Source organism: Aspergillus sclerotioniger (genome assembly GCF_003184525.1).
Source record: "Aspergillus sclerotioniger CBS 115572 chromosome Unknown BO94scaffold_5, whole genome shotgun sequence".
NCBI classification, from domain to species: Eukaryota; Fungi; Ascomycota; class Eurotiomycetes; order Eurotiales; family Aspergillaceae; genus Aspergillus; species Aspergillus sclerotioniger.
The window spans coordinates 1,102,507-1,126,575 of NW_020290995.1; the positions used below are offsets into that span (position 1 = coordinate 1,102,507).

General features: G+C 53.7%; 9 protein-coding genes across 9 annotated transcripts; 4 read left to right on the plus strand and 5 right to left on the minus strand.

The window, feature by feature from the left end:
* Positions 1-1,566, plus strand: BO94DRAFT_326586 (CRAL/TRIO domain protein). The gene is made up of 2 exons (XM_025606944.1): positions 1-1,024; positions 1,074-1,566. The coding sequence occupies exons 1-2, from the start codon at positions 211-213 to the stop codon at positions 1,418-1,420; spliced, it is 1,161 nt and encodes a 386-aa protein (XP_025471037.1). The 5' UTR covers positions 1-210; the 3' UTR covers positions 1,421-1,566.
* An 807-nt stretch (positions 1,567-2,373) lies between these two features.
* snf4 (AMP-activated serine/threonine-protein kinase regulatory subunit SNF4) lies at positions 2,374-4,238 on the plus strand (the record flags this gene model as incomplete). The annotated part of the gene is made up of 6 exons (XM_025613696.1): positions 2,374-2,772; positions 3,044-3,167; positions 3,267-3,416; positions 3,475-3,831; positions 3,893-4,002; positions 4,053-4,238. The coding sequence occupies 6 exons, from the start codon at positions 2,374-2,376 to the stop codon at positions 4,236-4,238; spliced, it is 1,326 nt and encodes a 441-aa protein (XP_025471038.1).
* Positions 4,239-6,492: 2,254 nt separating this feature from the next.
* On the plus strand, positions 6,493-8,710 carry BO94DRAFT_458876 (uncharacterized protein; the record flags this gene model as incomplete). Its single annotated transcript, XM_025607814.1, has 3 exons — positions 6,493-7,450; positions 7,504-7,842; positions 7,917-8,710. The coding sequence occupies 3 exons, from the start codon at positions 6,493-6,495 to the stop codon at positions 8,708-8,710; spliced, it is 2,091 nt and encodes a 696-aa protein (XP_025471039.1).
* Positions 8,711-12,717: 4,007 nt separating this feature from the next.
* atfB (bZIP transcription factor atfB) lies at positions 12,718-14,217 on the plus strand. Its single transcript, XM_025606947.1, has one exon. It carries the CDS (start codon positions 12,833-12,835, stop codon positions 13,787-13,789), a length of 957 nt encoding a protein of 318 aa, XP_025471040.1. The 5' UTR covers positions 12,718-12,832; the 3' UTR covers positions 13,790-14,217.
* BO94DRAFT_326624 (sugar porter family MFS transporter) lies at positions 14,218-16,472 on the minus strand. The gene is made up of 2 exons (XM_025606946.1): positions 16,198-16,472; positions 14,218-16,144 (listed from the first exon to the last, which is right to left on the minus strand). Exons 1-2 carry the CDS (start codon positions 16,355-16,357, stop codon positions 14,646-14,648), a joined length of 1,659 nt encoding a protein of 552 aa, XP_025471041.1. The 5' UTR covers positions 16,358-16,472; the 3' UTR covers positions 14,218-14,645.
* BO94DRAFT_326623 (Zn(II)2Cys6 transcription factor) lies at positions 16,473-18,632 on the minus strand. Its single transcript, XM_025606945.1, has 3 exons — positions 18,593-18,632; positions 17,632-18,531; positions 16,473-17,584 (listed from the first exon to the last, which is right to left on the minus strand). The coding sequence occupies exons 1-3, from the start codon at positions 18,596-18,598 to the stop codon at positions 16,589-16,591; spliced, it is 1,902 nt and encodes a 633-aa protein (XP_025471042.1). The 5' UTR covers positions 18,599-18,632; the 3' UTR covers positions 16,473-16,588.
* A 142-nt stretch (positions 18,633-18,774) lies between these two features.
* BO94DRAFT_532221 (putative iron-regulated transporter) lies at positions 18,775-20,680 on the minus strand. Its single transcript, XM_025611078.1, has 6 exons — positions 20,232-20,680; positions 20,017-20,180; positions 19,932-19,971; positions 19,731-19,888; positions 19,144-19,683; positions 18,775-19,095 (listed from the first exon to the last, which is right to left on the minus strand). The coding sequence occupies exons 1-6, from the start codon at positions 20,578-20,580 to the stop codon at positions 18,814-18,816; spliced, it is 1,533 nt and encodes a 510-aa protein (XP_025471043.1). The 5' UTR covers positions 20,581-20,680; the 3' UTR covers positions 18,775-18,813.
* Positions 20,681-20,740: 60 nt separating this feature from the next.
* BO94DRAFT_532222 (mitochondrial 37S ribosomal protein mS47) lies at positions 20,741-22,632 on the minus strand. Its single transcript, XM_025611079.1, has 3 exons — positions 22,354-22,632; positions 22,142-22,303; positions 20,741-22,071 (listed from the first exon to the last, which is right to left on the minus strand). Exons 1-3 carry the CDS (start codon positions 22,402-22,404, stop codon positions 20,863-20,865), a joined length of 1,422 nt encoding a protein of 473 aa, XP_025471044.1. The 5' UTR covers positions 22,405-22,632; the 3' UTR covers positions 20,741-20,862.
* A 113-nt stretch (positions 22,633-22,745) lies between these two features.
* Positions 22,746-24,013, minus strand: BO94DRAFT_510614 (mitochondrial 54S ribosomal protein uL4m). The gene is made up of 2 exons (XM_025609739.1): positions 23,833-24,013; positions 22,746-23,757 (listed from the first exon to the last, which is right to left on the minus strand). The coding sequence occupies exons 1-2, from the start codon at positions 23,914-23,916 to the stop codon at positions 22,972-22,974; spliced, it is 870 nt and encodes a 289-aa protein (XP_025471045.1). The 5' UTR covers positions 23,917-24,013; the 3' UTR covers positions 22,746-22,971.
* Positions 24,014-24,069: the final 56 nt, after the last annotated feature.

A 24,069-nucleotide genomic window follows, 5' to 3' on the forward strand; every position in this document is an offset into this window, starting at 1 on the left:
AGTATTGCAGTGACGATCGGTGGGCCCGTCGATCAAGATTACGCCCTGCTCAATCTTACCGACGTGAAAAAGGACACCCGGGAAGAATCTTGCCGTTGTGTCGGTTCCCCCTATATTTGTTGATGCCTGGCGGTCTATAAGTTGGTCGCGGGTTCATACAGACTACAACCCACACTATTTACCTCCACAACATAGCTCAACTGACACATCATGAGCGCTCCCTCAGATCCCCCGGCGGCCGTTTCTGCGCCAGTCGACAATACTCCAGCTGTCAACACGTCACAAACCACCCCTTCTGACCCGTCACCTTCAACCCCAGAGGCTGCCCCTGAGACTACCGCAGAACCCGCCAAGATTGACGATAGCTTCGAGTCCCAACTGCCATTGTCCGCCGCAGACGGACTCATCCAGAAGCCCTTCCCTCGCCCCCTTGACGCGGCCAAACCAACACCGCTTGCGCCGCTCACTCCCGACCAGGAAGCGAAATACAAGGATGTCTTCAAAGCGGTATCGGAATGGACCACGGTCCCGACCACGTCTGCTAAGAATTCCCCGACCGCTCCCATCACCGAGGACGAACACATGTTCCTGACCCGGGAGTGTCTGTTGCGGTACCTGCGCGCGACCAAATGGAATGTCGCAGATGCCATTGCGCGACTCCAGCGCACGCTTACCTGGCGCCGGGAGTACGGCGTCGAAAAGCTGACGGCTGAGTACATCTCCGTTGAGAATGAGACGGGAAAGCAGGTCATTCTTGGATACGACATTCACGGACGCCCGTGCCTGTACCTCCTGCCATCGAACCAGAACACGGAAACGAGCGACCGTCAGATCCAGCATCTGGTCTTTATGCTGGAGCGCGTCATCGACCTGATGGGCCCGGATCAGGAGACCTTGGCGCTCATTGTGAACTACAAGGAGACGAAGTCGGGTCAGAATGCTAGCCTCGGTCAAGCCAAGCAGACCCTCAACTTCCTCCAGAACCATTACCCTGAGAGGATGGGTCGGGCATTGGTTATCAATAGTGAGTTTCCTCCCATATCTGTATGCTTGTTTTTCTGACCGGATTCCAGTGCCCTTCATGATCCTCGGGTTCTTCAAGATGATCACTCCATTCATTGACCCACAAACCCGGCAGAAGCTCAAGTTCAACGAAGACCTGTGTCAGCATGTGCCTGCCGGCCACCTGATGAAATCCATGGGCGGCGATGTCGAATTCCGGTACGAGCATTCGGTCTACTGGCCGACGCTGAACAAGCTCGCGGACCAACGGAGGGCAGCATACAAGGAACGATGGATCCAGGGTGGAAAACGTATTGGCGAGTTCGAAAATTATCTGAAGACAGGAACCAGCCCGAGTCTCTCCCAGACGGAGGGGACGTCGAACGGTGCAGGCGGGGAGTCACAGCCTACAGCATGATGTGTGGGCCTGCCAAGATTCGCCTGTCCAACGGCATGGTGCGATTTCTGGGTAAAATCTTCTTCTTCCATTGTTTCATCCGAGCGCCCTGCGATTGCATGGCTGTGGCATATAGCGCATAGATACGCCTCTATTAATATCTTGCATCATTTCGTCTTCGGGTTTTTATCATGATTCTCATGGCCTGTTATTCACAACTCTGTCCAGTCAAACATGGGATGCTGACTTGTTTCGAGGTTAATTGAGCTAACACGAAAATGGTGGCCTGGATAATAGTAGTAGAGACCGGAAGCTACGGCGGCCTTCTAGTCTGGATTAACCCTCGAGCTTTCTCCGCAGTGCCATCACGTGTGGGGATGGCGGGGCATGTTGGTGCCTCAGGCCAAATATGCGCTGGCCCACGATGAAACGATGCTGAACGATTAGAAAGTGCTGGAGAATAATATGCCTGCAAAGCAAGCAGCATGGCTTCATTCTCAAGATTTCAGGTCTTTCATATATCAGCCCACACCTCTAATTTCTTCCGTACTTGCTTGGGATCCCCCTCTCTCATCTCCAAGCATAACCCTTGTGCAGTAATATTCAAAATCCTTGAGGTATAGGATTGTGGGCAAATTAACACTTAACCAATGTGATGCATCCTAGACCCTCTGCAAATGATCGTCGCAGCCTCCTGTCTCATATGATCTTTTGGGCCTCCTAGTTGATCTGTCCTGAGTTCTGACACCACCAACTTGCCCAAGACTGCTCTTCTTCCTCCCCCGCTTATCAATATCGATAGATTCCCCATGCGGCACCGGCGGTAGGGACCCTGTCAGCAGCGTTACCTCTGGGTGTTAATGAGCCTAAAATCCTTGGTGCGTGCCGCTTTCATGCCGCCGGTGAGCATCTTTCTCTTCCTTTTGAATGTGGTATTACAGTCCCCACGAGCGTTGCGGCGTCGGGCAATCAAGATGGAGGAAGCTCCCCAGCGGGAGGCCCCCACGGGCAGAATGAGCCCTTCCGGGCTGCCGCCCTCGACCGACGACACCACCACCACCACAACCACCACCACCAGCACTACCAGCACTACCACGACGACCACTACGGCGACTACTACTACTACCGCGGTTGCTTCTCCTCCCTCTACTCCGACCCTCATCGATTCAGCTCAGTTTCACATTCATTCGCCCTCCTCCACGGGTTTCTTTCTTTCTTCAAACCCCTCCCTAGTTCCAGACCGTCGTCCTGCCCGCGGTCACGAGGGAGCATTCGTCCATCCCGCCTCCTTTCTCCGGCCGCGAGGTCTATCTCACCCAATGCCCCCAGCTCAGCCCGAGAGGGCGATCGACCGGGAAGAGCGTCGCGCTTTAGTGAGTCGCCTCTCTTTTTTCTCTGCCCGTTGCTTTTTCTCAGTCCCCCCTGTTCTTCCCGTTGCTCTCCATGCCGCCGCCCCTCCTTGGCCCGCATCGCACCCCGTACATAAGCCGCTGTGTTGATCGGCAAAATCCTCGGTGTCAAACTTGCGGTCCATATGTCGTGATATGGCTGGCGTTTGTTTGCTTGTAATCGTGTCCACAATGAGCAGTCGTCTCGGGTGAAGCCTTGACTAATAGAGACCCTTGTCTATCATAATCACTGTAGCGTGCTATCCGCAATTTCCTCAAGGTCCGTACCAGCTATGACGTTCTTCCACTTAGTTTCCGACTTATCATTTTCGACACGTCCCTGTCAGTCAAGGAGAGCTTGAATATCCTGATACAAAACGGCATGTCTTCCTTCCGAGCCAGATCCCGCCACTCCGCGGACTATGCGCACCCGAGAATACAGTTCGCTGACTGAAACGGATATGCGTTGCGCAATACAGGCATTGTTTCGGCACCATTATGGGATTCCAAGTCCTCCACATTCGCGGGTCTCCTGACGACATCCGATTATATCAACGTGATACAGTACTACTTCCAAAACCCCGCGGCTTTGAACCAAATCGATCAATTCCGGTTGGATAGTCTCCGAGGTGCGTCTTAAGCTTCAGTCTCGAGCGGTCGCGTATAAAAGCTGATATGGGGCTCAAGAGGTTGAAAAGGCACTGGGCGTCGCACCGCCCGAAACGATATCCATTGATCCGGAGCGGCCACTTTACGAGGCCTGTCGGCGCATGCTCGAGTCTCGAGCTAGGAGGATTCCTTTGGTCACCCATGACAGCCAAACAGATCGAGCCCTCGTCCTGAGTGTAGTCACACAGTACCGCATTTTGAAGTTCGTTGCCGTCAACGTCAGCGACACGCAGAAGCTACGGAAACCCTTGGGTGAGCTTCTGTTGGGCTCATATCACAATTTGGCAACCGCATCGATGGATACACCTGTCATTGATGTCATCCACATCCTTGTGGAGCGGAGCATATCAAGTGTCCCAATTCTAAACTCTGAAGGTAGGTTTTGTTGGCATTGGGATGCGCATATCCGTGTACTAACATATTTGGTCTGTCGCAGGTGTTGTTTACAACGTCTTCGAGGCTGTTGATGTGATAACTTTGATCAAGGGAGGGGTATATGATGACTTGAGTCTGACGGTTGGTGAGGCATTGAAGAAACGATCCCCGGTATGCTACTTTAATTCATGCCTCCCACTATTTTTTGCTGATTCTTCCAGGATTTCCCCGGCATCTATACATGCTCCTTGAACGATGGTCTAGATACCATCTTCGACACAATTCGCAAGTCTCGCGTGCACCGCCTGGTTGTCGTAGATGACAACTTCCGGCTAAAGGGTGTCCTAACGTTGAGCGATATCCTGCAATACATCCTCCTAGAGGGCGAAACTGACGAGTTCTCATGACTCGACGTTCTGGCAATATGAGAAAGTCTCGGTGACTAGTATAGAGAATGGACCGGCTACGTGTGGTGCTTAGTGGTATCCTGAACGGGATGTCATCACTCCGTTCGAGTGTCTATCTCAACTCTGTGCTTGTGGCGCATACTCACAACTTGCATAGGATGGCGTTCTTGTGTGTTATCGTCTTTCATCGAATTCCCTTTTGGTTATTTGAACTTGGGTTTGCAATGCAAAGGTAGACGGTATTCTACGGCGCGATAGGAGTCAACATCCCGGTTGCATAGGCACTTATGTACACAATACATTTCATCTAGACATTGGCGTTTCAATCACGGCAGGATGGCCGGCCAGCTTGGGTTTAGAACAGGGATATCTTCAATTCCACGGCTGCGTAACAGGCACCGATGATAGATTGGTTCATGCCTGACATAGTAAGATGCGCTCCCTTACTCCGCTACGCTTACGACTTGACAACACTATCTGACTACAACCACGAGATATACGCGGTGCACCTTGTAGGTATATAAGGGTCAGTCGAGCAATCGTACCTGAGTGCTAGTGCTTGCCAATACCATTAGGAACTTTGTAGCGACTTTTACCTCACTGACAGCTTTACCACTGATTTAAGTACTGGTCCAGGACACGAGACGCAGTAATGACTCCAGCGCCAGTGGGAACATTCTTTTCGCAGAAGCATGATCTGTCTGCTGTCCCTAATACCCACCTGCCTCTGCAGGTAAAATGAAAGGTAGCTGAAGCGACGTCTGACACATAGGCCTGGCTGACAGAAAAAGTATGTCTGCTCTTGACTTTTACTTTAACTTCACTAGAAGCTCGTTCTCCGGCTATGTAGTCTTGCCAGCTGCCTCACCTGCTCGTCGCACACCTTGACCATTTCTCTTACCTCACTAGCAACACCTCTCAGTATGCGAAGCGCGCTAACGCTGAGCAACTCTAGATTAGGTCCTGCTACAGGAAGTCTCAAGGGTTAAGACTTCTTATTAGTCCACAGATGTCACAAAACCAGCCTTCTTATCAACTTATTTGATCATTCAAAATATACGCTGCCTACATTATCAATACTCATCGCTTCAATCAGACAAGAGAGAGGTGTCTAGAAAAACATTAGCAAGGACCCTTCAGAACATATATTCAGACCATAGATCTGAATCAGATCTCTACATAAATTGAAACCTAGTAGGTCTGGATCAAGTATTACGTTTTTAGATACTTGGCAAAGCCCTTTAGAAGTACTTGACAGAGCCATTAATATATCCATCACCCGTAATCTTTGCTGTAGGGCCACAAGGTTTCTTGGCCCTTACTTCAAACCCGGTATCAGAAAGGCTACTTGAACCCATTTCCGCTCCTGGTACGCCGATTTTCTCATTTGCAAAGCATCCCGATGAAACGACTACTTGGAAGACACGTTAGTGGAGTCCATTAATCATGTAGACTTCGTGGTTGCTCTTAAGTTCTTTATAATATATTACTATATATTTTTGGTCGTGTCGCACCGCTTACATTCTGGTGATATTACCCTTTTAGGAAATTTGTCACGCATCCACTAACCTCATCTACCTGTTTTACCCCATTACTCGCCTCCATGCTTGGGTTGGCTATGCCGACGATCGCGCGTCGCCTTTCTTATCCCTAACTTGACCTTCGTGGGCATAGCGCCGCGAGGTAGCATTATTGAGAGTCCCTCCAGGGCCTTAGGGATGCATGGGGGCGGATATAAGTCGATGAACAGGAATGCACATTAGCGGATCTTTAAGATTACAATCTGACTCATCTAGAAATTTAGGCAACCAAGTCCCGAATATAAGGCACAAAATGTAACCTAGATTACCGCATTCCGTAGGGATATTCCTATGGAATGCAAAAATCTTCATATAAGAGATCGGGCAGTGCGGCTGATGGATGATTTGAATTAACAAACTTTGAAGCCAGGTGCATTATATGGTCTTTTGATTAGAGACATCTTTGACTGTTTGACTTTCTGTTAATGACATTATGTTCCTTTCACGACGGTTACTTGGTAATATAAAACTAACGCTGCTTTGGTGAATGAACCTTTCCTCATTAGGTGATATCAGTTTAACAGAGAAGGAGCGATCCTCAGTGAAAGAGAAAGAGAAACCACAGCACACCACACCACACCCACCTTGAGCTGAACTTGGGACAATCACCATATCCTCATGGTCTACTCTGCTTCGTTTCTTACCCGGAGTTGTACTCGCTCTCTGTTGTCGTCATGGAGACCTCTGTCAGTAAGAGATTGTCGCGATTTGCAGACAGAGGAGTCTCGGACTTCGCACCTGTGTCAACGGTGAGCACTGAGATGTATGCTTCACTCAGGACGAGAGGCTCAAAGGCCAATCGTGCCAGTGTGAGGACCACATGCTCTGCACAAAAGGAAGTGACGGCTCTAGATCATGAAGGATCACTTGCCAAGAGTCCGTCATTGGATTCGAAGTCCTTGGGGAAAGGCTCTAGACGACTCGCTGGCTTCAGAACGCTTTTTCGCTCCCGCAAGTCGCATCTTCGGCTCATGTCAGAGTCCTCTGTTCAGTCTGACAATCCTACTATTGTGGTTGAAGAGAGTACTAGCCATCAAGAGGATCAGCACCAGCCCATGGGGCTTCAGGCCGGTCAATGCAACAGCTTCCTGAACGAGGATTCCGACGCTAGAAAGGTCAGTGATAAGACCGTGTACTCGCTTCATTCGGACCTCACCAGCGTGACGGTTTGCCATAATCCATCAAAACGGAAGTCAATGCCCATTGCTCTGGTGGACCAAGAGTGCCTCTACCATGATCCTTACAGTGATATTCAGGAGGCATCCCATACTACTCCGCACTCCAACGCCAATGTCGGGGATAATACAAGGAGTACGATACGCTCTGCCCGACCCCGACAGCACAGTTCCGAGTGCAGTGGTGCGAGTATCCTATCCAACTGCCCCATTCGGACTCAAGAGAAGCCGGAGAATCCCTTTGCACGGGCCCGCTCCAGTAGATCGCGGGGTTCGTCATCAAGGCAAAGCTCGGATTTGTCTACCACATATGATGATACTAGTTACTCTCTGGCCCAAGGTGATCGCCGCGCGGCTGTTATAGCGTTCAATGAGTTGGCCGGCAGGTTGCATCTCGAACTGCTGGGGTTAGACGAGGCTGATGGCGGTCATGAGGGTGAATGGAGTCCTTTGTCAGGTTAGTGCTCTAGAGGACAAGATCGGCAGGTATCCCTGACTCTGACGAAATAGGCGCTGGGAGATCCCCTGATAGCCGTCAATCTCACCCAGCCACCTCAGATGATCATCCAAGGCGCTGGGGTAGGTTCTACGGACGCATACGAACCATGCGGTCGTCACTTCAACTGGGGTCGTCAGATGCACCCCGCAAACGAACCTTGCGTCGGATGAGGACGTTTGCCAGCGTTTCGCGCCGATCCTACGAGATGACCTCATTGAAAGGCAAGCCCTTGGATCATCTAGCCCGCCTAGGAGGGTACAATCTGCTCGCGCTCCCGGCCGACTTTGCGCCTACGAAGCTGAGGCTCCCTGTTTGCTTTGTGGCGATTATCACCTATCTGGGATGCTTTGGTAGGAACCCACCATGCTCCACCAGGGATACTCTTTCCGGCTCGAACTACTTGCTCATTGACGTCATTTTACAGCTCCCACCGTACGAAATGTCTTCATTGATCCCGGAAATCCGAAGATAGCGACGCGGACGTATGACTACTTTGCCAATCAGGTGCTGTCGGTGGAAAAGCAGCAAGATAAGATCCAGATGACGATTGGCAGTAGTGCGATGCCGCTGGATGTGGTAAACCCGCTGCACGGCGATGGTGATAGCGGCGACACAGTCCAAGTGTTGAGCGTCGCGTGGACGTTCAAGTCTCTGCTTGCCGGGCTCCCTGGCGGCATCCTAGGGTCGGCCCGGCTCTATCGTGTGCTGGTCCAGATCTGCCACGGCCACATCGTAGACGAACCAATCGAGCGGCGGAGAAGCTGTCTTGGAGGGCTTTCGCCCAGGGGCTACGTCAAGGCCAAGGCCATCAGCCTGGCAATTCTAGCCCTCAGCGACTCGATGCAGCTGAACCTTATCTGTGGAGTGTTCGGGCTCTGCGCGCTTTTGCTGCATGAGACGCAGCGCCTAATCGAGGTGGAACGCCAGGGGTTCCGAGGCAGCGTGTGTCGGGCGAGTGTCGGGTCGGGGCTGCTGAACTTGGACCGGCTCAGTGGAGTGCTGGCGCCATTTCTGATGGAGTGCGAAGGGGGGGAGCATGACGATACGTTCCGGACCATTGAACGCGAGATCGAAAGCCAGCGGGTGGCCGCGATGCTCATTGGGAGCTGGCGGGGGGTTAGTCGACAGCTGCGGATCTGGGAGCATCGGGGAGCTATTGCGCACCACCGTGCATGTTCGCGAGCTTTCAGCGGGGGACGGTCGTCGGCGGAGGAGTGACACGTCGACGGGGATAGTGAAGCCTTGTAAGTTGGCAGAGGGCAGGTGGAAGCAGAAAGCAGGAAGTACGATGGGGGGCAGGCACGGACCCTGAGGAAGTCCGGTTACGGATACGGCATGCAGAATTCCAGGCCATGTAGCTAGCAAGTACCCATTGTTACGAGTCCCAGGGGGTGGGGGTGTCGAGTATCTAAGCAGCAACGACGCCGTTTGACGAGGCAGCCGGAACCTGAAAGGATCCATGTCGGTGGGCAGACTACAGACTAGTCGTAGGCCCGGTGCATAAGCCCCGAACGGGGCGGTTATTGGCGGGGCCGGACCAGCAGGACCTTTTACCAGTTCCAGCACTCAGCACTTCCAGACTTCCAGTAGATACTGTTATCTACTCCTACTCGGTATACTTGCATCGACTGGAGACCTTCGAAGAGGGAAGTGGGGAAGGGCATCAGGATTCCGGACCAGGATCTGAAACGGGACACGCAGCAGGACGGGAGGAGCTGCCTTGGAAAGGGCATGGGCCCAAAGGCTTGCGACTGGCCCATGGAAGGGAAGAGGGGGGGGGAGGATCGGTGGTCCAGTCCGGGCGGGAAGTCAGCATGGAAGGCAGTTAGTAAGTTGGTTGGGGAGGAGGGGGGGGAAGGGAGTTGGAAAGCATGGCAGAAGGATCGCTAGGGGACGTGAGATGGTTTCCGGAGAGAAGTACTGAATTCTTACAGTCAGGACTCGGTCGGTGGAGCCCCAAGGCCCGGCCAGCACCGCCCTGACAGGCTGCCGGCCCAGTCACTAAAGACACTTAAGCTCGGTCGATCGGGTCACGATGACTCGTTGGATGAAAAAGCCGGCCCTTGAGGGACTGGTGGTTATCTGTCATCGGCCTCTGCAAAGTCTGCATCAATTTTCAGTCGACACTTAGATACTTCCCAGCCTTCCCCTACGTCAGGGTGGGTTCAATTCGGGGAGAAGCTTTGGCGGGTTCCTTGTTACTATCAGATTGGCCGTGCACCGCCGTTACGTACGACTTTTGACACCTCCGACAAGTTGCAACATTTTGAATTTGATGCACGATCGGCTGATGGGGGGGGAGGAGAGATACGATTGGTATCCGAAGGGCCTCAAGTCAGTCATCAAAGTTCTTTGTCCCTCGTGAGGGATGGAGATGAGTGGTGGTGAAGTTGCCTTGGCACAGTCAAGAAAAACCAGTTCCGGTCCGGATTGGGTTGGGGGGGGAGGAGGAGGGGAAGTTAATTAGGGGGATTAACGACGGGGATATATGCCAGCTCCTTTTGTCCAGCAAGAGGGCAAACAAATAAACAACGCGATGAGTACTATTCCGTATGGAGTACTACTATCTATCTATAATCATTTCCTCACCATCCGGAAAATTCAATCCCAGTGAAGGTGCAACAGCAGCAGCAGCAACAGCAGCAACCAAGTGGATCTCCCCCACCCCTTTCCACTAGCGACTGCATCCGTCCGATCTCTTTTCCCCCTCCTTCTCCCCCATCCATCGTCCCCATCAAGCAGGGAAATCCTCTCACTGGCTGGGCGGGTTCAGTTCCACCTGGGTTTCTTACTCCTTTGGGATTTCCCAGTCGCTCGTCGGGAACTTCAAACCGCGAATCAGAAGCCGCGCCCTGCGTCTTTTGGCTTTCCTTGGAACCGGAGGGTTAACTTAACCTAAGTAGTACTTCCCTTGATTATTACCTGACTTGACAGCATCGGCCGGCCGGTAACAATGGTAGATAGGTTAAGGATGGAGGGGGTGGCTGTACGCCGTATGGCCACGGTAAACGGGCAAAGTTACCAGCGGGAGAGAAAAGCCCCGTTACCACCTTACAGGTATAAGATAGTGCCTGGACTCGTAGCATAGCCAAGCAAACATGACCCTGATCCAGTGGGTGGATGGCAGTGGTGGAAGTGGAACCGGACGGGGCAGCAAGTGAGGACTGACTAGGCTGGGCTGGGCTGGGCATGAGATGGATGACGTTGATGATGATATCACGGTTGGGCTTTTCTTCGGACTCGGAGAAGAATCGGGAAGCTCTTATTTCTCGTGGGAAGATTAGGTGGTACGGAGTGGGCTGATCGGGTTGAGGTTTTTGATTATTTTTATTTTTTATTTTTTTTATGTTTTGCCTTTCTTGGAGTGATGGGGGGGGGTGGTACAGATATTGCTGGGGTAGCTAGCTATCCAGATCGAGTATCTCGGGGAAAGAGGGCGTGGAAAAGGTTGCTACCTAGGAAGTATGTACCGAGGAGGTAGCTCTGTACTAGATAACGAGCCTGGCCACTGTCTAAGGTACCTGAGGTACAAGAACCTAGGTTGAGGGCCGGGAGCATTCTGGGTGCATCTGGAAGTGCATCTCTTATGTCCTGCTTGCAGATCGGGGACTATTGACTAGTACTATGTATCTTGACTTGGTGAGAGCTGTCAGGCTGGTTGTTGGTCGGGACGGACTGGCGTAATCGTGCAGCTGGGGGAGACTTGCAAGGTACCTGCTCGGAGGTGCTTCTGGTTTGCCCCTGATCGGCCTGCCCTCCTGCCTCAGGCCTGCCTGGACGAGTCTCGATTTGTTGTTCCGACTTCCGGCCTTCCGTCTTGCTCTCTCGGTCCACTTTGTTCGATCTAACTAGAATTCTAGATACTACTACTCCATACTACTACTACTACTACTACTATTACTACACAGTATCTAGTATCCTTCTCATGATGTCAACCCGGCTGATTCTGGACCCATCCATGGCCATCCTCTGGGGTCCCTTTCTTGGCTCGTCGACGGAAGTCAGCCTATCCAATCAATCTGCTACAGTCAGGGAACCTTTCAGCCCGGGGAGGTTGAAGCTTTGCAGTGCAGTTTTCCCACCCTTGATTTATACTTGAGTGATGGTTAGTATATACTACTGTTATAAACTGCTCATCTCTCATTGCGCACCCCCCGACCAATCAGGCGCAGTGTTGCGTGGACTTGAAGGTTCCCTGTCAGTTGCGCAACCACTTTCCGGGGGTTGGACGTGATCATAGTTCCCGGGGACTCCCCCCGGTTCGTTCATGCCCTTTTCATCTGCTATCTACTGCCATTACTATTATTCTTCTCAACTCGTTTCATCCTGCCTGTCTGTCCTCCCCTCGTATCACTTCCCATATTGACTTTAATCCGGATTCCCCTCCCTCTCTTATTTCCTTGGTACCCCCCAATCTCCTGACTACCACTGACTACTACTATCTATCTATCTATCTCACTCACTCACTCACTCACTCCTCTCCTCCTGCCTTTCCCTTTTCTTTCCATCAATCCATCCATCCATCCATCCATCGCTGGTAACTTTGGTCTGCCGACTTATCCGTTCCGTGGACCTACGGTTGCATTTCCACCCTCTGCCTCCTCCTCCCTCCCTCCCTCCCTCCACGGCCAAACTCTGGTTCTGGACCATCTCGCCTGCCTCTTGCAGATTGCCTGACAAGACCTCCACTTCAATCATTCTCCCTGCTTTCCTGGTCCAGCCCACTGCTAGCGCCAGAGGACCCTTTCGCCGGTGCGGTTCTGGACACCCTCGCCGTACCCACTTCTATACTCTACTCTCAGGATATATTTTCCTGACCAACCTCTCCGGACCAGTCTTGCCTGTTGGGTCTTCCCGTCTTTACCTTCCCGTCGTCATTTTGTCAGTTCCTACATTGTCTGCCCTCCCTTTGTTGCTCTTTCTCCCGCCCCTCAACCGTGGTAGCTGGCACCAACACTCGTACCTGCCGTGGTCTCCCAACGCTCTGCACGCTTGTCTGCGCCTGGCTTGACAGGATCCCAAGACACCTGTTCCAGGAGCCAGAGTGTCTTTTGGTCGATTAGTCGTTGCTCCTGGGGTTGCACTTCGGCCGGATACTTATAAGACCCCATCCTCCGGCTGTTCGCTCGCCACAACCCTACTCTCCTACCCCACAACAGCTCCCCACCCTCTATCTCTCTCTCTATTTCTCTCTCTCTTTCTCTCTCTCTTTCTCTCTTTCTCTCTTTCTCTACCACTTCAGACCCCTCCACCACCCTCTCCCACACTACCACCTGCTCCTACGGCTCTACTCTTGTCTCTTTTCGGATCAGACCAGATCAGTTCATTTCCACTCTCGACATGGCCGAGCAGGCCTCCTTCGGCCAGCCTGGTGTTTCCGGTGGCATCAGCGCAACCGCCTCTCAATTCACCGCTACGAACTCCTTCGTTGCGGCCGATTACCTGACCATGCCTCTCGCTGAAGAGAACAACCTTTGGACGTACAGTGCCATGCCTCAGTCGATGCCGAGTTGGCCCGGGAAGAATGAATCTCAAGCATTCCCCAACTCAGCCCTAGAGCAGAGCCTGAAGAACTCCCATGTTCGCAACGGCCAGCCCACGCCCCCTCCGGTCGATGGCATGTACCAAATTTCTCAGTACGATCAATACAACGACTCCACCTATGCCAACCCGACCCCCCGCGGAAGCTTCAGCCAGCAGGCCCGGCCTGGCGGGGAGGGACCGGCGCCCAAGCGTCGCAGAACCAACACAATGAAATCGGCCTCGCCCGAGACAGACGATCTCGATCTCAATCTCGATCTCGATCGAATGAAGCGGCAGAAATTCCTGGAGCGAAACCGCGTGGCGGCGAGCAAGTGTCGGCAAAAGAAGAAGCTACATACCGAGAGGCTCCAGGCCCGTCATGACGAGCTCGCTTCGAAGAGGGACGAGCTCGATATCCTGGTTGAAAAGCTCCGCACTGAGCTCCTCAACCTCAAGAATGAGTTGCTGACGCACGCCGGGTGTGCCGACGAGGCGATATCGGTGCACCTTTCCCACATGGTGAAGAACATCACCTCCCGGGACACGGCGGCGGCCGAAATGAGACCGGATCAGCTGGAGGCTTTGACAATGGGAAGCGCGAATATGGCCCCCCGGTCACAGACTCAATCCTTTGGCTTCGATACCCCCCTCCAAGTGCAATCGAGGACGGACTCGCTGGCAGTCACTCCCCGCCGGGACTCGGAGCATTCCCTGTTGACCGATGGGTCTTATTCGTTCACCGACGATGCCTTTGAGGAATTAATTGACGCCTAGATTATCCGTCTACTTCTCTTTCTTATATAACTTTCAGGCGTCCTTGACTCGATGGCGGCGGGTGTCTGTGCTGCGCTTTTCACCGTCCGCCCTTGGTGGCGGGCGTCCACTTTGCATGGTGGCGTCTGATGTGATCATTTCTTTTTCCTGCACAAAAGCGATCGGGCGGATGCTCAATGAGGTACGATTCTGCTTTTCGTGACAGCGTTCTTATTTCCTTTCACGTACGTAGGGGAGGATGGTTTCGAAACCAACATAACATATTCCGGCGGCTGGCGTGTGTGTAATTTGGGCTTTGGGCAAGAAACACGATTTGCTATGATGATACGACTGTACGCTAGTTGCTTTATTGGGTTCCGGTGGCTAATAATAATGGTACCTAGCTTAGTATTAGGACATTAGCTTGAAATCGGAACTCTTTGCTTTGCTTGGGATAGTTCTCGCACATAACTGGCCGTAGGGGCAATGGTCCGTTTACAGGAACAGATCCAGCTGTCCTGCAGATCGATCGCTCTAGTCTCCGCTTTACACCTCGTTTCCATGGTAAAGGTATGCGTAGTAGTTCTTTCGATCTAATACTGCTACTTATATTGGAGCTAGTCTAGTCTAGGAACTTAGCTGCAGCTATCATTCCCGTCCAGCCTGCCCAACCAACTGGTCTAGTCTATAAAGCACCCATTTACATGATAAGTAGATTAATATAATTTGTTCCCAGATTCGCTTCTATCCAATAGGTTGCCTCTATATATATCCTCTTGCATGTATAGCCCAGAGTAAAAGAAGGCGGAGAACAGAAGGAAGGGAGGAAGGAACAAGAAATGACCCAGATAGAGAGTGAGTCTCGGAGTTTATATAACTAAACGTCCTCTCGCTCCTCGGTCGGTTTACCCTGATATGGATCCTCTTCATTCTGTTCCTGTTCTTGTTCCTGTTCGCCGACCAGCGGGGAAGAAGAGAGCGTGTCATCATGGTAGTAGTTGGTTGAGGTAGGATGGGATTTATCGTTGTCGTCACCGAATAAGGCGTCGATTTCTTCGAGGGATCGGCCTCGTGTCTCTGGGAGGAATAGCCAGACGAAGATGGCGAAGGTGGCGTCAAGGATGCCGAAGATTAAGAAGGTGGCCCAGCCTGCGCCGGCGAGGACGTATGGGGTCGAGAAGGACCAGATGAAGTTGGAGAGCCATTGGGCGGAGACGCCGATGGCGACGCCGGGTTCGCGGATTCGGGCGTTGAAGAGTTCGGCGGTGCAAGGCCAGGGGAGGGGGCCCCAGGAGAGGTTGTAGCAGATTATGGCGAGGTAGATGAGGGAGACGGTGGTGATGCCGCTGTGGGAGATGGGGGTGGAGGAGGTGGAGGTGGATGGGTGGGGCGTGGGGACTTGGGTGGATTTCACGACCGCGGAGGTGGTGATCATGCAGATGGACATGGCGAGGGCTCCGAGGATGAGCAGCGGGCGTCGGCCGAATCGGTCCGCGACCCAAATAATGAAGGTTAGGCAGCTGATTACTTTCAGTGCGCCGAAAATGCCTGTTAGGAGGAGGGTGAGTTGGGCGTCGTTGCCGACCAGAAGGGAGAAGAACTGTGGGCCGAAGTAGGCCATTGCGGTGGCCCCGGTGGATTGCTGGCAGATGAAGAGGGAGATGCCGAGAGCGAGTCGGTGGCTGTTGGACCGGGTGAGGAGTTCCTTCGGGGAGAAGTCGGCGGTTGCGTGCGCGTCGCTTTCGATGCTGGATTTCATTTTCTGGAATTCGGAGCGCACCTCCGGTCCGCTCGATGAGCGGATCCAGGTCAGGCTGTCCCAGGCTCTGGACTCGTTCTGGTCATGGTCGTGCGAGAGGAGCCAGCGAACGCTTTCGCGGAGAGTGAGCATCCCCAAGCCCATGAGCGCACCTGGAATGAGCTGTATGGCAAGCGGGATCTGCCATTGCAGGGCATTGGCAGGAGCAAATTGCATGCCGTAGTCGATCCAGTAGGAGACGAAGATACCGATCGTGAAGGTGAACTGGTAGCAGCTCCCTAGGCGGGCGCGCTGGTCTGTGGGACTCATTTCCGAGAGATAGATGGGGATGACGGTTGCGGAGCCGCCGATCCCCAGGCCGCAGATGACGCGGCCTACGTAGAAGACGGTTAAAGAGTGAGTGTCCAGCACTTCGAAGAGCACCCCGGTGCAGAAGATGAGGGAGCAGAGGGCCATAGCTGGGCGGCGGCCATGGCGGTTTGTCAGAGGCCAGATGAGCAGGCTGCCCAGCAGCGCAGAGGCTTGCTGGATACCCACTGCGATGGAGCTAACTCGGGTCTCATCGGCGGTGGTATACTGGAAGGAACGGTGGAAGGAGTCGAAGGTGAGGACTCCGCCTGTGTTCAATTGATGAATATGGTGTTGAGTAACGCTTCAGGAGTCCACATACCGATCACTCCCGAGTCATAGCCGAAAAGAAGGCCGCCGCAGCAGACGATAGCCGTGAGCCAGTAGAGGCGGAAGACGGCATGGCGGGCGGGTGGCGGAGGATTGTGGGGAGAGGAATCCCGAAGCTCAGGATCCTGGGGTAGTTCGCTGTAGGACCTCATTGTGGGCCATGTCGCGAGAAACGGAATGCGACAGCCACAATGGGGGAAGAAGGGATGGCCGAAGGGAGGATGCAGGTATGCCGAAGAAAGGGAGGGGTGGAAAAAGGGTCAAAGTAAATACTGCCCGATGGAGACCGCGTGCGAGTCAGATGACGACGGCTTACGTGGTCAGGAGATCTGCTCGCGTTTCGAGTTGGTTGATGTCCGCCTCGTATCTCCTACAGCAATCGTCTAGATCATCACGAAAAAGTCGGTAAACAACTCCCGTCGCACACACCGCGAGTCCGCCCACGTCCGGGACGCATCCTGTCGTCGTGTCATCTCCTCCAGCAGGAGTAGTGCCTTGCCCGCATGCGGATGTCGCGCGGTCCGGGAGGTTCCAGGGACACGTTCGGGGTCCTGACATCGACTGCTGAAGGTGCCTGTGATCCGCTGCATCTCCTTGACAATCCATCGTCGCTGCTGTATCGACCCCTCAAGACCGGCCACAAATAACGGCCATACAAAGCTGGCGGGCAGATGTTGCTGGTCGCTCCCGGAAGACTCCACCTCCGCCGTCGCCAACTGAATAATCCGATCTACAGCCCGGTGCACCCGGTCTGTCCGCGGGTAGATGGCAAACGCAACTCGGTGCAAGTATATGAAAATCGCCAGGAAGTTGGCAATGTACTGTCGGAATGTTCGGCAGACTTCAAACGCGATGGCAGGCTGTAGAGTATCAAAAAGGTCCTCAGGCGTGCTGTAGACGTCTAGCACTCGCGGACGCCAGTTCCAGAGCGTCTCGAGGTCAGCACCGACCTGGTGCGCGATCTGGAGGACCTCGAATTCGTCGCTGACCGTGCCGCGACTGCGGTGATGCAGGTCGATACAGACGATCCGTCGGATGACCTGTTGTGTTTGCAGGAAGAAGCGGAAGGCCGGGCCGGTGATGGCTTCACGGATGAGGTATGCGGGTCTCGGTGGCTCGTCGTCGCTGCTGTGGTCCGCTGGTCGGTCTTCGGTGGACATTTCAGTAATGTTGGGTTTCGAAAGGCAGCCCATCTCAATGAGCGGATCGCCGTCGCGGCCAGCTATCAATGCTTTGACGTCCAGCAGTGACACCCACGACACTATCACCTGGTTCACTCCAGTCCACAACTTGGTCCGGTGTTGAAATCGCTGCAATAGGAGATACGCGGAGTGAAGGAAGGACGTACCTGAGCCCCATAAGTCAGGAGTCGACAGGAGCTGTCTCGTCAGCTTCTGTAGCCAAAGCACTTCAAACTAAAACCTACCTCAGACAGCATCAACAACAGCACCGTAGTAAACACTCTCTTGAGCATCGCCTCCCCTACCTCGCCGAGCAAGCACGACTGAACCTCCGAGCATGCCAGCTGGTGATACTTCGAGGCCAGTTTCCACGCCTTTCCTTGTATCGACGCCTCATGTATCTCCGCGTAGCAGTATACCCCATGCAAGACCTCCCGACTCTCGCGGGACTGTCCAACAATATTTGCCCGCACGTACTCCCATTCCAGAGTCACCGGTCCAAAGACCGTAGGCGGCGGATCACTCTCCACGAAATGTGCGAACAACTGATCCTCGTACGTCACCCGGCTACCACTAGTATCAGAAGAGCCCTGATCGGAAGTGTCGGCCTGGATGACCTGAGCTGAGGCCGAGCCCCAGCCTATCGGGCGTTCATTCTGGTCGAGTTCCTCATTCGCGATAGCCGCCGGCACCGAGCCCGCCGGAAACCCCGCCAGTCCATTCGTCGTCAGATCGAGGTGTTTCTGCTGGAAATCGGACGTGATTTCGCCGATGAAACTGAGGATATCGAACGAGGGGATGTCCGTGCTCAGGGAGTGTAGAGGACGGCCGGGTCCCGCTTGCTGCGGCGAACCTGAAGCCGATGCTGAAATCCGGTCATTGCAGAGGACAGTGTGGAAGAAGTTCACGTCTGGACGAGCGGCTATGGTGGTATGGCCAGGCGCTGTGGTCGTGCTCACGTTGTGGCTTGTGTGTCGCGATACGACCCCCGGGCTGGTGGGTTTGTAGGCGCATTGTAGACGTAGGCGAGTGCAATTGGCACAGGTGGGTTTGGTCTCGTCGCAGCGGACCTTGCGTGCCCGGCAGGTCAGACAGCCGGTTCGACGCCGGGGACCCGATCGGCCCATTCCGCGAGCTCTAGGAGCCTTTGATGGGTTAGCAAATCATTGGAGGGTTGCAGACGAGGGAGCTAGGGATGCAAGGCACCTCCATGATGAGTGTGGAGTAGGCATGGTTGAGGGAAGACCTGGGAAGGAGAAGCTTGGATGGTGTGATTATCGATGGGGAGGATCAATCAGGGACGCTCTCGTGCTCGGCTCCCCGCAGCGGTCCGCCTCGTCTTATACTATGGGCGAAACTCTCCCAGGCACAACTACGTCAGGAACGATGTATAGCTCACGTCACATTGCACTACATACTATATCTCATCATGCGCTATGTATGATGACATCCCGAGGGTCAAGGGCCATCTTCTTCTTGTCTCCCCCAAAGCATTTGGATGTATGCAGCAGGTGCCCCCGTTCCTTGCGGACGTACGTCGCAAAGCAGATGGCGGCCATTGCGATTCCCCCGTAACTGATATATACTGGGTATTTGAATTGCTCCGGGAGGGGAAAGGCGATGGTCGTCGCAAAGGAGAGAAGCTCGAAGATGTTTTGGAGAGCCATTTCCGTGGATGAGAACCGCGCACGCGCATGTTCGTCAACACCCTGTCACGGTCAGTTAAGCTTGACCAGTGGAATCGCCTGGAACCCTACCTCTTGAACCAGAAACTGTACCGACAGATCGAATCCCCATAGTCCAATTCGGCTGAGGGCCACGCCAACTATAAGGCTTGCGGCGACCACCTGAGACTGGTTGTCGAGGAAAGCAAATGCTGCGACTGCAGCGGCCAGGCAGCCAAACTGCCAGTTGAGAAACCACAGGCCTGACCGGATAGGTCCAATTTTTCCCATGATGAAGGGGGCTGCCCATGTCCCAGACAGCTCTGCAATGACAGCGCCGATCCTCATGCCGCTGACCTGCAGCGGGGTGAATCCGGTGTGCAGCAAATACGTAACCATAGTAGTGCCGAACGAGAGCACCGTAAGGTAAAGCAAGCTCAAGGCAAGAGAGGCCAGAAATACGGAGCTGGCCACGTACTCTTGCCCTGGGACTGCAACCTTGGCGATATACAGTGATATGCGACAGGTTGCAGTCTGAATCGCGTCACTGTTCTGCTGACCAGACTCGGATTCATTTCGGATTCCAGGGCTCCGATCATGGCAACGCTCCAGTTGAGGGATGGAGGCATACACCTAGACCTAGTGAGTAATAGGATGCATCCAGTTCAAGCGGCACATACCTGAGCAATTGCAATATACTCAACCACAACACAGGAGACATTCACCCCCAAGACCGTCCATATGGCAATCCTGGTTGAGAACCCGTCAATCACAGAGATGACAACTGGGGCTAATAGTTTGCAACAAAGATCAATCCTTCTCATAGACGCATTGAGGTCTGTTTAGTTAGTATTGCGCATCACTCGCATCTGACAACGTACCTTGTCGAGGAATGTCCAAAGCATCCGAAACAACAATGGCCTATCGAATTAGCATACCCCAGTAGCAGCAGAACATTCAGCTTACCCAGTCTCTCTCAACAGCCACCGTGTTTGCCGTAGCGGCCAGCTTCTCTACACAAGCGAGCAGAACCGCGGCTACAAAAATGAGGGAAGCACCCGTGGACGTAGACGGCATAAGTAGAGCCACAAAACATGCGCAGGAGGCTGCCACAGGGAGTCGTTGCCAGACTGGACGATGTCAGTTCATTTCCATCTTTCCAGTCCAGCATTGCAACGTACTAATCGAATGCCGAATTACACGCAACCGGTTCGATCGGTCCACCACCGATCCGAGCCAGGATGACAGGACGACGGCCGATAGGGACCGAACCAGGGCATAAACCGAGGCATACAACAGGGTTCCGGGAAAGATGGTGGCCAGGAACAAGACGGCTCCGAACTCAAACATGCGCGAGTTCCATGTTGACAGGAAATGGGAGATATACAGCCGGATCAGGACCGGAGTTGGATTCCGCTGAGCTGAGGATCCGGATGACGACGGTCGGGGCAGAAATGGCTCGGTCGGGTCATCAGAATCGCCCGATGGTCGGGACTCTGGGTGAGTCTGGATTAATGGAGGTGTCGTCATGATGGACTCTCTCAGCTGTAATCTGAAAGACGACGGGATTGAAGGAATAGATGAATGAACGGATGTCGGGCTGGAGCGGAGCCGAGTGGGCAGAGGGTCGAACCCCCAGATTCTTATTGAGTCTACTAGTAGTTCTCTCCACCATGTAGGAATCAGGCTGAAACGATTAAAACAACCATCGCATGCGCGTCTAAATTGATATGAAATACATGTTAATGATATTAACCCAATATACAGAGACCCAACTAACACAACGGTAAGTGTTCTCCTTCAACAATCAAATCACTCCCAGCGCAAACCCTTCGCGGTCCGGACAGTCCGTCTGGCCAGGATGTCAGCGACCTTCTCCTTCACACCTTCTTTGCCTTGATATCTTGCGACAATGTCATTGAGCTTCAGCTCCTCGGTGCTCGCGTGCCTACGCACGATCTGCTCGATATCTTCTTCGGTGGGCAGGCCAAAGTGGTAGGGGCTTTCAGTATAGTTTCTTTGCTCGTCGTTATGGTAGAGCGCAATCCGGGACTCGTTGTCGGGAATCGTGAAGAAGTCATCCACAGCCTCGTTCGTGACTTCCTGCAGGGTGGCAGGCTGCCAGGTTGCCTGGCGGGGCGGCTTCGACATGAGACGCGCTTTCACGCCCTCTACGAAGTCGGGGTGTCTCATGAATTTAGAGGCTAGCATGTGCTCGCGGTGGAAGGTCTCTGCGATGTTCCATTGCTTGCCTACGCGCATCTGGCGTAGGGCAACCTTGAGCGAGGTAGGCGACCGCACCGAGAGGGTCTCCAGGGTCCTCTGGGCCCACTTGGTCATCTCAGTCTCCTGCTCCAGGGCCTGGATGATTTCCTCCACGGAGTTGTACTGGAAGCAGCGGTCAATGGCGCTGCGGACCTGGCCAGATAGCCACATAGGCTCCTCGCGCAGCGATGGAACACCCGTCGAGAATTCAGCCATAGTCTTGTTGACAAGGATCATGCGTTCCTCGGGCTTGGCGTCGTCACGGAAGACCAGTTCTGACAGACGAGCCGTCAGGTTCTGTAGCGCGCTAGAATGCAAGTAGTGTGTGGCAACTCCGGCATACAGTGCCTGAACTCCGCTGAGTCGCTCCGACGTGAGGGCTAGGTATGTTCCAACTTCTCCATCAAGGCGGGGCAGGAAGAAGGAGGCACCAACATCCGGGAAGAATCCAATGGTGGTCTCGGGCATGGCGAATACGGTTCGTTCAGTGGCGATCCGGAAGGGGGCGTGGACACTGAGACCGACACCGCCACCCATGGTGATGCCGTCCATCACGGAGATGAAAGGCTTTTGGTAGGTAGCGATGAGATGGTCAAGGCGGTATTCCTCGGCGAAGAAGTTGGTCGATGCCTGCTGACCCTCGATACCCTTTTCGTTCTGCAAAGCCAGGGCGGCCACATCTCCTCCAGCGCACAAAGCCTTCGAGCCGGTGCCGGAGAGCATGATCACATTGGCCAGGTCGGACTTTTCCCACTCCTAAAAATCCCAGGCGCTTAGCAACATACAATCCACTAGTATATCATCGAGGGCGGAACCAGTAGCTGACCTGCAATCGGGGCACAATCTTCCGAACCATCGAACCGTTCAGGGAATTGAGCTTCTTGGGGCGGTTGAGTTCAATCAACCGCACGCCGTAGTGAGAGTGGAACAGGACATCATCGGGGTCGTCGCCGGGGAGCTCTTTCGGTATCTCTGCAACAGAAGACATCTGCAATTGTCAGCCAAGGAGTAAGCCAAAGTAATCAAGGGGAGGCGTACGCTAGCAGTTGTCCTAAAGGACGGGTTTATCACTTTGGCGCGGAGAGGCATGGTAGCTGGCGAAACCCGCGAGATCCAGCTCGACGGTGTTGGAAACCGGCAAAAACTGCGTCGGAGTAACATCAGGCAGACCACAGCCTGTGGAGGAGGGAGACGGGGTAAAAGAATGGGGGGTGAGGGGATTAAGTATGAGGATGAGCAGCTTGTCGGTTCTCCGCTTGCTTTGACCTCGGAGTTTTTCGCGGAACGATTTTCCTCGCCGGCCGATGAGGACCAGCCGAGCTGCTGCGGATGTCTGCCACCACGCGTCAAGCTGGATGCTAATTATGAATCTTGTTGCAATTAATTCAATCTTTCTGATTGCTACGGTTTTTTCAATATGAGAAAATAGCAGGGGATCCTTGCTGGGACTATTCAATGGAGGATCGCCGTTCGGCAACCTCGCTCCGGCATGTGCTCGACGACATACAAGGTTCTACGAGTTACCGAGCCCTTACCATGCACTTCATAGTCCGGAAATTCAATGCCATCATACATGTTTCGAATCTATTTGTACAAAATAAAACACTCAAAAACGAAGCTAACCAGTAAAAGACCCTATCGCCACGTAAAAGGAATTCAATACAAAGCCTTGGCCGGCTTGTTCTTCAGATCCCTCGAATGCCGAGAAAAAATCCGGTCCAGCGCCTGCTTCTCAATAATCAGGCGGCCGGTTTCCAGCAGGTCCTTGACATCCACATCACGGCGGTCCAGAATCTTCGCGTGTTCGCCCACCTGACGCACCGTGTTGAACAGGCTCTCGTTCGGCTGGTCTGTGATCAACGTCGACCGTCCGAATGGCCGACCCCAGCCGTTGACCTTGAAGATCTCTGAAACGAGATGGGGAGTGGCGTCTTCCGGAAGGGCAATTTCGTTGTCGACAATAATCAACTGACCGCGCTTGAAGCGGTAACTAAGGGCTATCCGCCAGGCCTGGTCGTAGATCTTCTGAGGGAGCTCCGTGGAAAAGTCACGGGGATGAGGACCAAAGGCAACACCTCCACCTCTCCGGACCGGGGACTTCTTGTCACCAGCACGGGCGCGACCGGTACCCTTCTGCGCATACAACTTCCTGCCACTTCCATGCACATCGTCTCTCCATTTGGTGCTTGCGGTACCTTGTCGGGTCATGTCACCCTCGTACACGACGGCGCGGTGTAGAATGTCTTTGCGAAGCGGCATGAGGAGGTGGTTGCGAGGGTATTCGACGAAACGTAGGGGCTCCATTGATGGGAATGAGTAGGCTGTCGCTCTGACGGGTTCCGGATTCCACACGGGCTTGGGGACCTCCCTCGTCAGGTTGTCAACGGGAGACTGGGCCTCGGTGGCCATCGACCGGGCCAAAGGCTTTGCCAGGCATCGTTGCTAATCCAGAGCCATGAATGGTCAGCATTTCGCCTTGCAGTAGCAACAATGGGATCAGAAAAAGAACGGCCGTACCGTGGTTGCCTCTGCACCCGAGAGCAGACCCCCCGTGCTCCGGGAAAGCCACTTGAAGGCGCGAAAAGCGTCACTTCCAGGCATTGTGTCTGAAAGGTATAAATAAGGCCCGAGAGGGTAGCCTGGCTGGGGAATGAATCTCGGTGGTGCTTTTGGGGTGGAGGAGGAGCAGCAAAAGTTCGGGTGGTCTGGCGCTAGCCTTGTGAGGCTTGGCCAACCCGACGAAAAAAGTTCCGT

What these genes read in the sequence shown, in the direction of transcription:
- BO94DRAFT_326586 (XM_025606944.1), top strand. Translation starts at nt 211, where the DNA reads ATGAGCGCTCCCTCAGATCCCCCGGCGGCCGTTTCTGCGCCAGTCGAC. An exon ending in TCGGGCATTGGTTATCAATA is followed by an intron (nt 1,025 to 1,073) that starts GTGAGTTTCCTC and finishes ACCGGATTCCAG; the next exon opens with TGCCCTTCATGATCCTCGGG.
- atfB (XM_025606947.1), top strand. Translation starts at nt 12,833, where the DNA reads ATGGCCGAGCAGGCCTCCTTCGGCCAGCCTGGTGTTTCCGGTGGCATC.
- BO94DRAFT_326624 (XM_025606946.1), bottom strand. Translation starts at nt 16,357, where the DNA reads ATGAGGTCCTACAGCGAACTACCCCAGGATCCTGAGCTTCGGGATTCC. An exon ending in CTATGACTCGGGAGTGATCG is followed by an intron (nt 16,145 to 16,197) that starts GTATGTGGACTC and finishes AATTGAACACAG; the next exon opens with GCGGAGTCCTCACCTTCGAC.
- BO94DRAFT_326623 (XM_025606945.1), bottom strand. An exon ending in TGTTGTTGATGCTGTCTGAG is followed by an intron (nt 17,585 to 17,631) that starts GTAGGTTTTAGT and finishes CTGACGAGACAG; the next exon opens with CTCCTGTCGACTCCTGACTT.
- BO94DRAFT_532221 (XM_025611078.1), bottom strand. Translation starts at nt 20,580, where the DNA reads ATGACGACACCTCCATTAATCCAGACTCACCCAGAGTCCCGACCATCG. An exon ending in TGGCTGTTGAGAGAGACTGG is followed by an intron (nt 19,972 to 20,016) that starts GTAAGCTGAATG and finishes CTAATTCGATAG; the next exon opens with GCCATTGTTGTTTCGGATGC. An exon ending in TTTGGACATTCCTCGACAAG is followed by an intron (nt 19,889 to 19,931) that starts GTACGTTGTCAG and finishes CTAACTAAACAG; the next exon opens with ACCTCAATGCGTCTATGAGA.
- BO94DRAFT_532222 (XM_025611079.1), bottom strand. Translation starts at nt 22,404, where the DNA reads ATGCCTCTCCGCGCCAAAGTGATAAACCCGTCCTTTAGGACAACTGCT. An exon ending in CCTTTAGGACAACTGCTAGC is followed by an intron (nt 22,304 to 22,353) that starts GTACGCCTCCCC and finishes TGACAATTGCAG; the next exon opens with ATGTCTTCTGTTGCAGAGAT. An exon ending in AGATTGTGCCCCGATTGCAG is followed by an intron (nt 22,072 to 22,141) that starts GTCAGCTACTGG and finishes TGGGATTTTTAG; the next exon opens with GAGTGGGAAAAGTCCGACCT.
- BO94DRAFT_510614 (XM_025609739.1), bottom strand. Translation starts at nt 23,916, where the DNA reads ATGCCTGGAAGTGACGCTTTTCGCGCCTTCAAGTGGCTTTCCCGGAGC. An exon ending in CGGGTGCAGAGGCAACCACG is followed by an intron (nt 23,758 to 23,832) that starts GTACGGCCGTTC and finishes GCTCTGGATTAG; the next exon opens with CAACGATGCCTGGCAAAGCC.